The sequence below is a fragment of the Chiloscyllium punctatum genome, chromosome 18 (genome assembly GCF_047496795.1).
Source record: "Chiloscyllium punctatum isolate Juve2018m chromosome 18, sChiPun1.3, whole genome shotgun sequence".
NCBI lineage: Eukaryota > Metazoa > Chordata > Chondrichthyes > Orectolobiformes > Hemiscylliidae > Chiloscyllium > Chiloscyllium punctatum.
In genome coordinates this window covers 89361473-89379285 of record NC_092756.1, presented here as the reverse complement: position 1 = coordinate 89379285, position 17813 = coordinate 89361473, and the positions used below count along the sequence as shown (strand labels likewise).

The 17813-nt window shown below is 43.5% G+C and overlaps 1 protein-coding gene across 1 annotated transcript in view; it reads right to left on the bottom strand.

Moving 5' to 3' along the window:
- Positions 1-325: 325 nt before the first annotated feature.
- LOC140489298 (serine/threonine-protein phosphatase 6 regulatory subunit 3-like) overlaps positions 326-17813 on the bottom strand; it is a 91617-nt gene continuing 74129 nt past the window's right edge. Inside the window, exons 21-23 of the mRNA XM_072588689.1 lie at positions 13236-13425; positions 10817-10939; positions 326-542 (exon numbers count right to left, since the gene is read on the bottom strand). Of these exons, the coding sequence (XP_072444790.1) occupies positions 539-542; positions 10817-10939; positions 13236-13425 (317 nt within the window). The 3' untranslated portion in view covers positions 326-538. The remainder of the gene's footprint in view (positions 543-10816; positions 10940-13235; positions 13426-17813) is intronic.

Here is a 17813-nt window from a genome sequence, read left to right as displayed (position 1 = left end):
ATCCATAAGATCTCTACACCAAGAGCCTATCTTTGCAAGATAAATTCAAAGAAAAATATTTAATTCCACTGCCCACCTTGTTCTCCACTCCCCCCCACCCCCCCAATATTAGAGAGAGAACATATCCCCTCTTTTCAAACTCGCCTTTGTTACAACGGGTGCAGCACTGGAGCATACTGCTTCACCTGTATACCTTTCGTTATACAGAATTCTCTCCTTGGATTCCATGAGCTGAGTTACACATATCGTATTGCTGGTTTATAATAAGCCTCACCCCCTCCCTCCCTCCCTCTCCATGCCACCCACCCTCCCTCCCACCCACCCCCTCAATCTTTGTCGAATCAGTGCAGCCCAGAGATTTGCCCCCGGGAAGGTGAAGTCTTGATGGCTTTCACGGCAATGCCCAGCCGATCAGCAGAGAGTGAAGAGACCAGCTCCCGTACCCGGACTGGGACAATCCGGGAGGAGGCGGAGGAGAGGAGGGGGTTTCCATTCAGGGATGCACCGAGAAGCACTTTCCTTGTCGTTCTCTGTGGTGTTACCTACAGAAGAAGAAATGTGATTTAAACAGAAAGGCACAAATTCTGACACAGCTTCAACCCCCAACAAGCTTTCCTTGACATACTGACTCCCACTGCAAGGTGGGTCTGTGCGAACGGTTCAAACTCATTACCAGTATCCTACTTCAACTTCAGTCTAGAATCACTCCAGTGTGAAAACAGGCCACTTGGCCCAACAAGTGCACACCAGCACTCCGAAAAGCATCCCATCCAGACTCACCCTGCTACCCAATCGCAGTAACCCTGCGTTTCCCATGGCTAATTCACCAATCCTGTACACCCCTGGACACTGAGCAATTTAACATGGCCAATCCACCCAAGTCTATACTGAGGATGTTGGCAATGCATTTGATGTAGAATGTCCAGTGTGACGTTCTACAAGTATTTGAAAGGAAAGGAGTAAATAAAACGAGGATTGTTGCACTAGAGAGTGACAATGCTGCTAATAAGAGGTCATGAGGAAATTTTTTGCTTCTGTCTACACTATGTGATTACAGTATTTATTCCAGTAACAGCTATAAATCAGGAGGTGGAAGGAAGAGGGAATCTTGGTGAAATGCCATTCACCAGTGAAGGGGTAATGAGCAAACTGATAAGAGATACAGGCTGACATGTCCCTGGTCCCTTGCTTTAAAATGGATGATCACGGAGGTTGGCTGTAAATCTTCCAAAGATTCAGTCAGACTGGAAGGTGGCAAATATAATTCCCCTCTTCAACGTCGGGATAGAGGCAGAAAACAGGAAACTACAAATTGTTCAGCTTGACTTTGCCACTGGAGTCAATGATTAACAAGGTTATAGCCGGGCACTTAAAACATTCAAGGCAATCAGGAAGAGTCAGCATAGTTTTGTAAAAGAGAAATCATGTTTAATAATTTATCAGAGATCACTAAAGATATGGAATTTACTGTGGATAAAGGGGAGACTGTGGATGTATTATATTTTTAAAATGCCTTTGAGAAATCCAAGTTCCATATAAAAGGAAAGCAATGTAGGAACTCGTACTATAGATGGTACTAGCAGGGATAGAGATGATGAAGGGCTTTTGCCCGAAACGTCGATTTCGAAGCTATTTGGATGCTGCCTGAACTGCTGTGCTCTTCCAGCACCACTAATCCAGAATCTGGTTTCCAGCATCTGCAGTCATTGTTTTTACCCCATAGAGATTTGACTGGCTGGCACAGAACAAAGTATTCATTGGAGGCAATTCAGAGAAGCTTTACTAGGTTGATACCTGGCATGAGCAGCTTGCCTTGGGGAAAGGGTGCACAAACCACCAGAGGCCCAGGTTCGACACCCACCTCGGGCAACTGTCTGTGTGGAGTTTGCACATTCTCCCAGTGTCTGCGTGGGTTTCCTCCGGGTGCTCCGGTTTCCTCCCACAGTCCAAAGATGTGTAGGTCAGTTGAATTGGCCATGCTAAATTGCCCCATAGTGTTAAGTGCATTAGTCAGAGGGAAATGGGTCTGGGTGGGTTACTCTTTGAAGGGTCGGTGTGGACTGGTTGGGCCGAAGGGAGTTTCCATACTGTAGGGAATCTAATCTAATCTAAAACCAGGCTTGTTTTATTGGAATCTTTTTAAAAAGTGAGGAATGACTTAAGAGTCATACCGCACATACAGACTTCGGTCCAACCAGACCATGCTGACCATAATCCCAAACTAAACTGCTTCCACCTCTTTGCGCTTGGCCCATTTCCCTGCACACATTCCTTATGCATGTACTTAACTAAATGTCTTTTAGCCATTGTAACTGTACCTGCATCAATCACTTCCACTGGAGATTCATTTCACACATGAACCATCCTGCGTGAAAAAAAACTGCCCCTTCATGTCTTTTTTAAATTCTCTCTCCTCTCACCTTAAAAACATATCCCCTAGTCTTGAAATCCTGCACCATATGGAAGACACCTGCCATTCACCTTTATCTACATCCCTCAATGTCTTGCACGCCAGTGTAGAAATGTCCCAGCCTCCTCCTCTAACTCTAACCCTCCATTCCTGGCAACAGCCTGGTAAATCTCTTCTGAACCCTCTCCAGCTTATTGATATCCTTTCTATAACAGGGTGAGCAGAACTGGACATTATTCCAGAAGAGGCCCCACCAGCTCCTGTACTCAAAGGTACGAGCAATGAGGTATTGATTAATTGAAGTATATAGGATTCTGAATAATCTTTAAAAGGTGGGCAAGGAAAGGATGTTTCCTCTTGGAAGTCTGCTCGGAAGTAGATGGCAATGTTTAGAGATTAGACATCACCTTTTCAGATAGGGAGAACATTTTTCTCTGAAGCTTGCACAACTTTGAAACCTTCTGCCTCAGAAGGTGGAGGAGGAGGAGGGGGTCATTGCATTTTTTCTTAAAGTGCGGGAAGATCAATTCTCATGCTTATCATGAAATTAAAGTTATCAGGGTGGATGGGGATGTGAAACTTGAAACACAAACACAATCTTACTGCTCGGCTTATTCATGCTCCTAATTCATAATTTAGGAAGCATTTCTTCATAGAGTTAAAACAAAATTTTGAACTTTCCCTCAAAAAAAAACCTCTCAGGTCAATGTAAAATTCAAAATTGAAGGACTGGATAATACTCAAAAATACCCTGTGAAAGGAACAGTGCTCAGATTTCAGGTCAATTAATTTTTGTTAGAACATTGATTTTGCCATCAACCTGAAATGTCAGTTCAGTTTCTCTGTCAACAGACACGGCCTGACCTTGAGTGGCACAGTCTGGAAGCTAGGTCGGTGGGATGGAGTGGAGATATAGACCAACCATGATGTAAGTGAATAGCAGAACAGACTCAAGAGCTGAATGGCCTCCACCTTTCCCAATGATTGTGGTGGCAGCAGCAGTGTGTCCTCTTTTGACATCTAGATACGCAGACATATTTTCCATTATGTGGAACACAAACATGGCGTATTTCACTGCCTTAGCACATAGTCAGCAAAGAGAATTGTACCTTTACTATAACCCCAGATGAGAATACAAACCTAACGCAGATTGGAACCTGCAGCTCTGATTTGTTGGTCTGCACAGCTCATTAAGGTTCGGTCTTTACTAACTGAACCATCAGAGGGAGCTGCGATTCCAATATTTCAGCAGGTGACTTTTTTTTTAAAAAACCCATCAATCTGAAGACCATTCCCTGCAGCCGCTCCAAAGAGCCACATGTCCGGGATTATGTCCGGGAGTGACATAATCAGGTCCTCTCCTCACTCTTTGACTATTACAAACCACACCGATTAATCAATTTGATGAATCAATTAGGTTCATAAAGTGACAGTGGATGCATACTGTGCTCCAGCCGGTAGCTTGTTCCAGTTAGATGGATGAGGAGGAATGGGGGTGGGGTGAGGTGAGGTGGGGGTTCACAATTTCAACATTACATACAGTCAGACCAAGTTTAAAGACCAAGTAGTGGTTCCCTAAACTGGGAAACGGTGGACACCATGCAATTTGTACAGCGGCCTCCAGTTCACCTAATCACTTCAAGCGAGAGACAGAATGTTCTTGCTTGGGGTGGACTTTACCTTTTACAAAGAGGTACTCAGGAAATTAAGGGTCATTGTGACTTCCTGCAACTGCGTGGATGGGACACAGAAAACTCTCCCAAATGCTTCCCATCAAATCGATCTGTGCTTTTAGACCAGTTTTTCACTAACTCCAGGACAGCACGGCATTTTGAGTGAGGTGAAGAGCAAAATACACGACATCAGTTACTCCCATTGCTTGGGAGGGGCAAGATGGACTACTACGTCTTTATTCAACCATCAATGCTCTGATGATGTTCCACTGCACTGGAGAGGATGGGTGGGGACACGGACCTTGCCTGTACTGCAAGGGCTGTCATACGTTTGCTCTGCAGCAGAGGTTAGAAACAAAAGCTGCAACACGTACAGTCGGAGGCTGTAGGGAAGTTCACTTTTTCCAATCACAGCCATGTCACGCAGAGATTCATGAAGCGTGAAAGATTGACCTTACATTTATATTGAGCTTTTCATCACCACAGAAGTCCTAAAACATTCCCACAGTCAACGGAAGTGCTGTGCAGTGGGAAATACAGCAGTCAATTTGCATGCATTGAGCTTCAATAGCATGTGAAAACAGCAGATAATTTGTCTGAAGTGATGTTGATTGTGCGACAAATTAACCAGGGCACCAGTGAGAGAACACAGCTGTACTGCTTTGAAATAGTGGCAGGGCTGCTTTTAAATCCACCCGACGGGGAGGCGTTCAGCTTATCATCTCATTTCAAAGTTCGCACCTCCATCGGAGCAGCACCTGCTTGGATGTTTGTGTTCAAGCGTTCTAGAGTGAGGCTTGAACCACCACAGCCTGCTGGCTCGGGGCAGGCCTGCTACCAGTGAGACAAAGCTGACTCACAAAGGAAGGGCATCTATTCTAGGTCAAGGAGGAAATGCCTCTCTCACTCCTCCCTTTATGGCCAGCCACCAGGAACCAGCAGTGACTATTTACCACTTCTCGGCCAGGGTAGATGGATGGTTCTGAAAGGGAGCAGAAGAATAAACACAGTCTCTTACTGAAGGACCAACATCACTCTCCAGGTATAAAATGCACTGCATTAACTGAAGTGCCAGATTAATTCATCCTCAATGTCACTGGACTGAGCCTTGAAGTGTGGAGGGCAGTCAGTAGTCTGGAAGGGACTGCAGTTTAATCAACAGCAGTTGTCAGTATAAACCTCTGGATAGCTCACTGAAGCAACAAAGCAGCCAGGAATAGACAACCATTTGGAGACAGAATGGTGAACTGTGCAAGGCAAATGGAGATAAGGAAGAGGTCTCAAACTATTCCTCTACCTGCCGGGTTAAGTCTTATATCGTTGCAGCGATGTGCCTTCAAGTTCAGGTGATCACACTGGAAAAAGAGGATCCTGAAGGGACTTGATAGGATAGACACCCAGAGTGGAGCACTAGGATAGGGGCTGATGATTTAGAACTGAAATGAGGAGAAATTTCCTCAGTTTGAGAGTTGAGAATCTTTGGAATTTGTTTGCAACTGCTCCAGCATTGAATATATGAGCAGCTGACAATAAATGGATCTCAGCTCGCTCAGGAAATTAAGGCAAATCAAATGGGAACAGGCTGCTGTGCTTCTGCCATTTTGATGTTGTGTACATATGGTCACTCCTCCTCTAGAAGATGAGACGATAAGTATTAGAAAGATATTGATCAGCATAGTGACTAAGCTAATGACAAGGGCATTTTGAGATGGGCCAATAGGAGCTGGTCTTGCGCGAGAAAGCAGAAAACAATGTGAATACAGTAGCCTGACAAATCCTAAAAGAATAAGGCTCAAGGGGCTCAAAGTCCAACTCCTGTTCCTTTTACTTAATAAAAATTAAGTGCTGGATAAACTCAGCAAGTTGAACAGTATCCATTCGGAGTTCCAAAGAAGAGTTATGTCAGATTAGAAACCTTAACTTTGTTTCTTCCTCCACAGATACTGCCAGAAGTTTAGTTTAGTTTGGGCTTGTGGTCAGCATGGACTGGTTGGACTGAAGGGTCTGTTTCCGTGCTGACTGACTCTAAAAGTGCTGAGTTTCTACACCACTGTTTTTATTTTAGATCTCCAGCAGTCACAACACTTGGTTTTTATTTGACAGGCGAATCATTCCTTTGCTAATCTGGTTAAGCAGCATAATAGCCTCTACCCAAAACACCTCCACAAAAGGTCTGAAGCTCTCAAGGGCCAGGCATGATGCAGGTACAGGACTCAAACACTGCTCTGACGAGATACCACCTCCTTCCTTAGTAGTGGCAGTAGGGAGAGCGAGGTAGCAGTCCTGACATCTTCAACTTGAAGTTCACCAAAAATAAAAGGTGGAATCTCAGAATACAACTCCACTCCACCTCCAGACAAAATCTCAATCCCAGGCTGTGAAAGCAGAGTGCCACTTATTCAGTCACCAATGACCCCATCATGAACGGGTACAACGCAATCCTCAAAGCTCTGGTAAAGAGCCTCAAATCCTGTGAAATAAAATTGGAATTTAACTTATTCAGTTGCAGTCAGCCAAGAGCTCCATTCCTACTCTCCTGCGCCTCTTGGTGGCGCTTTGAAAGAGATTGATGAATCAGCGCCAGCAAAGCCTCAATGTTCAGACTGCGCAAAATGGCTTTGCTGAGGATACAGAACAGCACACAGCGAGGGGTCCTTCATGGACTCCTCCCTCTGCACTGAGTTGAATCAAGGTCCCAGAGATTAAACAACAACGCTGCAACCTAATGAAATACTTATGAAGATCAGGGACAAAACTCAGAATATAAAAAGAGGTAAAGATTATAAATAGCCTGGGAACATGAGAGGAAGTCATAGTAAAATACCAATTAAAGGCATTGCAAAAAAAACAAAAACACATTAAACAGCTGGAATAACATTACACAGGTCAGGCAGCGAGAGAAGCATACCACCAGAAACTGATGGAATGAATGGGTGTGGGGAGACAGTTACCCTAAATAAAAGTACACAAAGTATGTAGCATAAGAAATAAAGAAATGGGTTTGTATTTTAGCATAAAGGTAGCCATTATAAACACCTGGTTAGAAGCTTGGCTTGATAGGGAACTAAATGTTCCAGGCTACAGGACTGAATCAGGAAAGGAGGAAGAATAGCAATATTGCTTGTAAGGCACTGTGACAGCTGTGAGGAGATAGGGCTTCATGGGAAGAATTAATGTACAGGAGCAAGAGTTTAGGTAGAACAAAAGGACAGGAAAAACTACAACACTCTGCGGACAGTTGACTACAGATCTGACTCAAGGATGTGCAGAAACTACAGAGATGGGAGGGGAAACAAGTGGAAGAGATGAGGTTACAACAGAAGCTTTGAATTTTTTGGAGACTGGCAAAAGCAGATTAATCTGAAAACTCTTGCAAATTATTAGGAGGAGTTCACTGTCCAATATGTGGAAAGGGATAAAGTTAGTACTGCACATAGAGAAATGAATTAACAACCTCAGTGAAGGAATATTATTGAGAATAGTGATGATAATATGAATAAATTTGGTATTATGTTGGAGTGTTTCAACTTTGCAAGACTACACACCAAGACCAAAGCATATATCATTCTAATGTGTGAGCTGTTGTTTGCTGATGACACTGGGGTGGCATCCTGTACTGAGATTCATCTGCAACAGACTGGGCCTGGCCTGTAAGGCATTTGGACTGACGATTAAACTTAGCCCAAAGTTAAGGCCAGGAGGTAGAGACTCCACCTTCTGTCAAAAGTGACCACCTCACAAAGTCGGCATCCTCGCATATCTTGGAACGGCTACCAGAAACATTTCCTTTGATCACAAAACCAGCAGCAGGATTATCAAGACTGCAGTTATCATGGCAAAGCTCAGAAGTTGAGTGTGAAACAACAGCACACCTCTGCAAGGCAGGAAAAGCAACTCTACTGCCTCCAACCAATTTTGGGCATCTTCTGGAAGAATAGGGAATCAAACAGGAAAGTCCAACAATGAGCAGGAATCCCAATACTGCCCCAGGATCAACAGTGACTCCATTGGCTGGGTCACAAGAACTGAGTAAATGATGGTCTCACCATGAAAGACGAGTGTTATGGTGAGCTTGCCATTGGCATAAGGTCAACAGGTTGCTCAGCCTAGGATGCAAGGATGTCCTCAAGCAGGACCGCAAGTTGACCATGGTCAGAGTTGATACATGCGAAGTCTTCACTGCTAACTAGAGTGCTTGGAGACAAGAGATCAAAAATAGCTTGGAATAAGCAGAAGACAAAAGAAATGAATGAATGATGGAAGAGAGAATCGGCAAAAGGCAAAAAAAACTTGGACAATCATAGGTCAACACTATTCATCTGCACTGGGTGTTAAAGGGACTGCCATTCATGAATCGACTTCTCCAGCTAGAACACAGACTGAATCCAGAAATGACATTTAGCCAGCAGAAGTCATCATCTCCAGAGATAGATGGATGCAATCAAGTTGCGTTGAGGGGGAGAATCATGACTCACAAAGGTAAACCTCAAAAGGATGAGAAATAAATGGACCACCTTAAACAGGGCTGAGACGCAATAGCTAAACCTACACAGTAGGCAATATTCAAGTAGTATATGTTGCAATACAACATCAGTGCAACCTCAAAATTTCTACTGTTGGCTTTGCTATCTCTTCAGAGATTTTCCAAGTATATCAAGAAAAATTGTGTTCTGGTGAATATGGGTCCAAGATGACGATAATAGAATGGGTAATAAAGTCTGAATAACTTATTCACGCTCCTATTTTTAAATAAGGAAATGTCAGAACTGTTAAAACGAGTACTCTTTGCATAGTGGGAACACCAAAAAATGCCAGCAGTAGAAGGAAATATAAAAATAAGCTAAGTGTGATATTGGTAGAGTTTCTGTGCAGTTTTGGGCAAATTACAAGAAGAGGAGTGTGCATTGGAAAAAGTGGGGAAGCAGTTTGCAAGTATTGTCCCGGGGATGAGAAACTTCAGTTGAGCACGGATTGAAGAAATTGGGACTTGTCTCTTTGGAGAGAAGGCTAGGAGGATCTGGCAGAGGTTGTCAAAATCATGAGCCGGTTTGATAGAGTGGATAAATACCTGCTTGTAAAAAGGAACGAGAACAAGACAACAAAGATTTAAAGTGATTTACAAAAAGAGCAAATGTGACAAAACGAAAAATCTTTTTCGCAGTGAGTGGTTAGGGTCTGAAATGCATTAGCTCGAAGCATGGTGGAGGCAGGTCCAATTGAGAAATTCGAGAGGACACTGGATGGTTATTTGTACAGAAATAATATGCAAGGGTATGGGAGAACAGTAGAAGGCTGGCACTATATAACAATGCTCGTTTGAATAACCAGTGCAAACACGATGGACTGAATGGCCTTGTTCTGCACCATAATAATTCTGCGATTCTATTCATGTCAACCAGTAACAAGATAATATCCTTAACGAGTTGAGAAATTAGATGACTACATATCTTAAATGTTGTGGTTATGTTGAAGCCCAGAAATTCAAAACTACATTACCATAAAACTTAATAAATGATACGTTCATGTGGAACATATTGAAATTCTATGTTGCTCAAGGACATATAGACAGGGTGGTTAAAACGGTGTTTGACACATTTGCCTTCATTGCTCAGTCCTTTGAGTATAGGAGTTGGGACGTCATGTTGCAGTTGTACAGGACATTGGTGAGGCCTCTTCTGGAGCACTGTGTCCAATTCTGGTCGCGCAGTTATAGGAAGGATGTTATTAAGCTGGAGAGGGTTCAAGAGATTTACCAGATGTTGCCAGGTAGGGAAGGTTTGAGGTATAAAGAAAAGGTTGGATTGGCTGGGACTTTCTTCACTGGAATGTAGGAGGTTGAGGGGCAATTTGATAAAAGTTTATAAAATAAATAGACTTAATGGTACTTGTCTTTTCCCTAAGAAGGGGGCTTTCAAGATTAGGGCACATTTTTAAGGTGAGAGGAGATTTAAAAAAGACAAAGGACAAATTTTGTTTACACAGAGGGTGGATGGCATGTGGAATGAACTCCCTGAGAAAGTGGTGGATGTGGGTACAGTTACAATGTTTAAGAGACATTTAGGTAAGTACATGAATAGAAAAAGTTTGGAGGGACATGGGCCAGGAGCAGGCAGGTGGGACTGGTATAGTTTGGGATCATGCTTGGCCTGGACTGGTTGGACCAAAGGGTCAGTTTCCGTGGTGCATGACTACAATTTTATAAATTCCCTGATAATATTTCTTCCAACCTTTCTTCTGTCTGAGAAGTAATAGCACCCTCATTCTTTGTTTTCTGTTCGTTAGACGATTTTTTTATTTGTGCTGATGGAGGCTCTTTTTAAACAACTTGCCTGAATTATTTTAGCATCAAATCATATCTTAAAATTTATAACTGCACACCTAATGTAAAGTCCTAACCTATCAGGTCATATTGCCAAAACGAACAGCCATTAAAATTAACTGAAGATGCATTGCCTTTAACACCATGTCAGCTGCCCTAGATTAACCTAAATACTCACTTTCTGAAATTATGTTTGCCCAGAACAGACAGACTAGTTAGTCTATAATCCTTTACTCTTTTCATGAGTATCTACACTCCTTTCTTGTTTAACAGTGCTGCATGGTATTTGGGCAACCCATATCCCATTTTTACAGAAGACTGAAAGGTTGTAACTTGAGCCTCTGCAATCTCCTCTATGACTTCCTTCAGCAACCTGGCATGTGTGCCATGATCTTTCCCCCCAGAAATTCGTACCTCTGTTCTTGCCGCACAGATTCTGAAGCTTGGGGAACTGGACTGGCTTTTGGAGCTTCAGAGCCTTCCTGTACATGTCCTGTTGTAGGTCCAACTTCAGAGGTAGTTAAGGATGTTTCCTCGCTACATCAGAAATTTAAGCAATAAAGTTTCATTAGTAAGGGTGCAGCATCTCCCCAATCCCTTGTAGAAAGCAGTTAGCAAAGTTCATTAAATGTTCATTTATATCAATAGAAAAAACATTAGCACCTCCAAAACTCAGAAGGAAAGGAAAGTTTGCATTCCTGAGGCCCCAGATTGGATGTAAAACATTCTGTGGTGCTATTTTGAACAATCGGGTAGGTTTTCCTGATGTTCTGGTACAAAATTATTTCTTCAATCAACAAAAGAACATAGGTAGTGCCCGCAACAGAAGATCAGAGGTTATGAACTTGGAAACAAGGTATGCAGCTCCTGTCCACCATTCCTGATGAAGGGCTCCTGCCCAAAACGTCGATTTTCCTGAATGCTGCCTGACCTGCTGTGCTTTTCCAGCACCACTCAAATCTAGACTCTGATCTCCAGCATCTGCAGTCCTCACTTTCGCCTATGTCATCATCTACAAGGCAAAACCAGGAGTGCGACAGAATATTCCCCACTCATCTGGATAAGCAAGAAACCCAACAATATTCAGCATCACATCTAGCACCTTAAACATTCACTCCCTCCACCAGCAACACAAGGCGCAGAGTAAAATGTCAAACTCGACAGCTGCAACCACCTGCAAGTTCTCCTCTGAGTTACACACCTTCCTGACTCCCAATGGGTCAAAATCCCTGAACTGCCCCTGCACCAGCAAGATTGGGGGTACCTCTAGCACATGGACTTCAGCAGTTTAGGGAGGCAGTTCACCACCACCCTCTCAAGGGCAATTAATAAATGCTTGGTTAGCCAAAGACACCCAAATTCCATGAATGAAAGAAATAGAAAATGAAAGATAGATTAATTGGTCATTGTCACATTGCTGCAAGTGGGAATACAGTATGTACAAAGTGGTTGCAGTGGTTCCAACATTACAGTGACTACATTTCGAATAATAGTTATTAGGCTGCAAAGTGCCTTGATATGTCTAGTGGTTGTGAACATGTATTCATTCCACTCCCCCACCCCCACCCCCACAATTGGTTTGAAGCCCTGCCTTCAACCACAGCATTTCCCTTTCAAATCCAACAGAACCAGTGCTAGTTTCACTATACATTCACAAATACTAGGGTGTGAATCCTGACTGCAATGATCAGGGTACTGGTTTGAACTAACTTTGAGTTGCTTATAAGTTGAGTTTTATTTTGTTTCTGGCTGTTTTCGTTTTGTTGTTGAATTTCTTGGGTCTTAGCATCAGGTCCCAGCAAGGGGATTGCACCAGCGAATCTCTATCCCATCACAGTACATTGTAACTCTCAGAATACAGTGACCATCTAGTCAATCTCCAACACAGAGGCCAAATGACTAATTCATTTCCGTGCACCAGACATGCAAGGACAAACATTTAGAATATTCTTCCTGGAAGCCCCTTAAGAATACAATCAAAAGACAAGGTGGGAATCTGTCACAGATGTGAGAAAAATTAAGTCCCTTCCAGATTTGTATTATGAAGTTGAGAGTGTGGTGCTGGAAAAGCACAGCAGGTCAGGCAGTATCCGAGGAGGAGAGTCAATGTTTCAGCAGGAACGAGCTCAGTTCTAACGAAGGGCTTATGCCCAAAACGTTGATTCTCCTGCTCCTCGGATGCTGCCCTGACTTGTCATGCTTTTCCAGCACAATAGTCTCGACTTTGATCTCCAGCATCTGCAGTCCTCACTTTCGACTTGTATTATGAATGCCTTGCTTTTACATGGCAGTTTCTTGCAGGTTTTTAATTAAAAAGATGTAACTCTACATTGACTTTTAAGACAGATGCAGTGTAACAGCTACCAGGTAACTGGACTACACTCTAACATCCGCGTTTCCCAGCAGATGCACTGAATGCCCCATAGCAACACTGGCTCTGGATAGCTGAGCGTACACTCTATCATTCTGCAGTTCAACTCATCAAAATGTCAAACACCTCATCACACTGCCTCCTCAAAATACAGCTTCCATTTATAACTCCACTCACCAGCCACAGCCCAAAAAGTTTGACTGGCTCTTGCAACTAAAAGTGTGAATGACCTCAGGCTGTAATGGCATTGACAAACATTTGAGTTGATGCCAGGGTTAGCTCTGTCGATCGGTTTACAACTCTGGAACCAAATCCAACATGCTCTGATGGCGTCAATTAACTGTTCAGCCTTGCTAAACATGAGCAAAGGCTACCTCGTGATCTGCAGATTACAATCAAGACAAACCCACTGCTCAAATTCTTCTGTAACAACCACTCGGACACAACATCTTTGATAAATACCTTGTGCGTGTTTTAACTTCTGGACTTTTCACGTCAGAGGGACGGACAGCTTCCGGCATGGAGCCATTGAGCACCATCACATTGTCCACCATATCAGCTTTCTCTGTACCCACATGCGATGTCGTATGCGTCTTTGCACTGGCCTCTGGCACCTTTTCACTCTCTTCGCTGCTTAGTGCAACTGGAGCCTCTGCAAAGCCATTGAAGAAATTGATTTTTACTAACACTGGATATTGTGTACCTCTTTTTCACCTAACCTCCAATTTTCTCTGTGTCACCATTGGTATACTAGCGCTAGGTCTTAGGAACATGCTCCCCAGCATAATTCAGCCATTTTTATTTGAGTATTAGCAGCATGTACTGAAAACGTTACTTGATAGTGCGATGTTTAACTGTTGAACCCAGTCTCCTCATCAGAGTCCACAGACGAGATCAATGAGGGATGAGGACAAGATCAAACTGGGAAACACTTGCTCCTACTCAAAAGGAGAATGAGATGGCACAACCTGAAAATAATCAGCAAAAGAAGCAAACGTGACGTGACAAAAAGCTTTTTCTCACATGAGCGGTTAAGGTCTGGAATGCACTATGTGGTAGTGCGGCAGAAGCTGGGTCAATTGGTGCATTCAAAAAGGAATCAGACTGCTGTCTGAAAAGAAATACATGTGCAGGGTCGCAGGGAGAAGGGAAGAGAATGGCGCCAAGGGAAATTAGGAGAGCCAGTACCAACTCCGCCTGCACTGTGACAATTCTGCTACACAAATGCACATTCCAGTGGGAGTAAGTAGATACAAGGCAAGAACAGGGACAATGGTAGATTTACAAATTTCCTAACCTAGGATGTCGAGGGTTAAAAAATCTACAATCACTCCAACCAATGTCATCTCACTGGTCAAAAGACCTTGCCATCAAACTGACCAAAAAACAGAGCTCTGCTTTTAAGAGTCAGAATATTTAATCCCGTTAAGACTTCAAGGCACATTATTCGCCCTTTGTATTTGTTCTTATGTCCCAGGGAATAACGTTTCTAAATCTTAATACATATGACATAGTTGTAAAGGTGTTCCTCCACATTTGCCCCCCCAGAAGTCCATATAGATCACGCCTACTGTTCTGCCCTCATCAATCCTCTTTGCTACTTCTTCAAAAAACTCAATCAAGTTTGTGAGACATGATTTCTCACGCACAAAGCTATGGTGACTATCCCGAATCAGTCCTTTCCTTTCCAAATACATGTACATCTTGACCCTCAGGATTCCCTCCAACAACTTGACCACCACTGACATCAGGCTCACTGGTCTATAGTTCCCTGGCTTGTCTTTACTGCTCTTCTTAAACAGTGGCACCACGTTAGCCAACCTCCAGTCTTCCGGCACATCACCTGTGACTATCGATGATACAAATAACTCAGCAAGGGGCCCAGCAATCATTTCCCTAACTTCCCAAAGAGTTCTAGGGTACATCTGATCAGGTCCTGGGGATTTATCCATCTTTATGTGTTTCAAGACATCCAGCATTTCCTCCTCTGTAATATGGACATTTTTCAAGATGTCACCATCTATTTCCCTACATTGTATATCTTTCATGTCCTTTTCCACAGTAAACACTGATGCAAAATACTCGTTTAGTTTCTCCCCCATCTCCTACGGCTCCACACAAAGGCCATCTTTGAGCGGCTCTATTCTCTCCCTAGTTACCATTTTGTCCTTAATTATTTGTAAAATCCCTTTGGATTCTCCTTAACCCTATTTACCAAAGCTCTCTCATGGTCCCTTTTTGCCCTCCTGATTTCCCTCTTAAGTATACTCCTACTGCCTTTATACCCTTCTAAGGACTCACTCGATCTATCTTGTCTATACCTGACATATGTTTCCTTCTTTTTCTTAACCAAACTCTCAATTTCTTTTGTCATCCAGCATTCCCTGTATCTATCAGCCTTCCCTTTCACCCTAACAAGAATAAACTGTCTCTGGACTCTCGGTATCTCATTTCTGAAGGCTTCCCATTTTCCAGCCGTCCCTTTACCTGCGAACATCTGCCCCCAATCGGTATTTGAAAGCTTTTGCCTAATACCATCAAAATTAGCCCTCCCCCAATTTAGAACTTCAACTTTTAGATCTGGTCTATCCTTTTCCATCACTATTTTAAAACTAATAGAATTATGGTCACTGGCCCCAGAGTGCTCCCCCACTGACACCTCAGTCACCTGCCCTGCCTTATTTCCCAAAAATAGGTCAAGTTTTGCACCTTCTCTAGGAGGTACATCCACGTACTGAATCAGAAAGTTTTTCTTGTACATGCTTAAGAAATTCCTCTCCATCTAAAATCTTAACGGTATGGCTGTCCCAGTTTATGTTTGGACAGTTAAAATCCCCCACCATAACCACCCTATTATTCTTACAGATAGCCGAGATCTCTTTACAAATTTGTTTTTCAAATTCCCTCTGACTATTAGGGGATCTATAACACAATCCCAATAAGGTAATCATCCCTTTCTTATTTCTCAGTTCAACCCAAATAACTTCCCTGGATGTATTTCCCGAAATATCCTCCCTAAGTACAGCTGTAACGCTATCCCTGATCAAAAACACCATTCCCCCTCCACTCTTGCCTCCCTTTCTATCCTTCCTGTAGCATTTGTATCCTGGAACATTAGGCTGCCAATCCTGTCAATCCCTGAGCCATGTTTCTGTAATTGCTATGATATCTCATTCCCATGCTGCTAACCATGCCCTGAGTTCATCTGCCTTCCCTGGTAGGCGTCTTGCAATGAAACAAATGGGCGGCACGGTGGCACAGTGGTTAGCACTGCTGCCTCACAGCGCCAGAGACCCGGGTTCAATTCCCGCCTCAGGCGACTGACTGTGTGGAGTTTGCACGTTCTGCCCGTGTCTGCGTGGGTTTCCTCCGGGTGCTCCGGTTTCCTCCCACACTCCAAAGATGTGCAGGTTAGGTGAATTGGCCATGCTAAATTGCCCGTAGTGTTAGGTAAGGGGTAGATGTAGATGTAGGGGTATGGGTTGGTTACGCTTCGGCGGGGCGGTGTGGACTTGTTGGGCCGAAGGGCCTGTTTCCACACTGTAAGTAATCTAATCTAATCTAATCTAGTTTACTTTATCAATCCTACCTTGTTCTCTGCTTTGTTCCTACCTACCTGACTGTTTGGCTCACTTCTTTTCTCAACTGTACTAGTCTCAGATTGATTTCTTTCCTCGCTATCTCTCTTGGTTCCACCCCCCTCCCCCCACCTTACTAGGTTAAATGCTCCCAAGCAGCTCTAGCAAATCTCTCTGCCAGTATATTAGTCCCCTTCCAAAACAAGTGCAATCCATCCTTCTTGTACAAGACACCTCTATCCCAGAAGAGATTCCAATGATCCAAAAAGTGAATCCTTCTCCCATACATCAGGTCCTCAGCCATGAATTCATCTGCTTTATCCTCCTATTTCTACCCTTACTAGCTCGTAGCATAAGGAGTAATCCAGATATTACTACTCTCAAGGACCTCCTTTTTAAATTCCTGCCTAACTCTCTATAGTCCCCCTTCAGAATCTCAATCTTTTCCCTTCCTATATCATTGGTTCCAATGTGTACAATGACCTCCTACTGGGCCCTCTCCTCCTTGAGAACATTCTGCACCCTCTCGGAGACATCCTTGATCCTGGCACTAGGGAGTCAACACATCATTCTGATTTTTCGCTGCTGGCTACAGAAATATCTGTCAGTGCCTTGGACTAGAGGGTCCTCCAACACAACCAATCTCTTGGAACCTGACTTAAGGTATTCAACAAGGATCCCCATGGCAGACTGGTTAGCAAGGTTAGATCTCATGGAATACAGGGAAAACTAGCCATTTGGATACAGAACTGGCTCAAAGGTAGAAAACAAAGTGGTGGAGGAGGGTTGTTTTTCCAGACTGGATGCCTGTGACCAGTGGAGCGTCACAAGGATCAGTGCTGGGCTCACTACTTTTCATCATTTATATAAATGATTTGGATGTGAGCATAAGAGATATAGTTAGTAACTTTGCAGATGACACCAAAATTGGAGGTGTAGTAGACAGCGAAGAAGGTTAGCTCGGATTACCACGGGATCTTAATCAGATGGGCCAATGGGCTGAGGAGTGGCAGATGGAGTTTAATTTAGATGAATGCAAGGTATTGCATTTTGGGAAAGCAAATCTTAGCAGGACTTGTACAATTAATGGTAAGGTCCCCGGGGGTATCGCTGAACAAAGACATCTTGGAGTGCAGGTTCATAGCTCCTTGAAAGTAAAGTCACAGGTAGGTAGGATAGTGAAGGTGGCGATTGGTATGCATTCCTTTATTGGTCAGAGTATTGAGTACAAGAGTTGGGAGGTCATGTTGCGGCTGTACAGGACGTTGGTTAGGCCACTTTTGGAATATTGTGTGCAATTCTGGTCTCCTCCCTATCAGAAGGATGTTGTGAAGCTTGAAAGGGTTCAGAAAAGACTTACAAGGATATTGCCAGGGTTGGAGGATTTGTGCTAAAGGGAGAGGTTGAATACGCTGGGGCTGTTTTCCCTGGAGTGGCGGAGGCTGAGGGGTGACCTTATAGA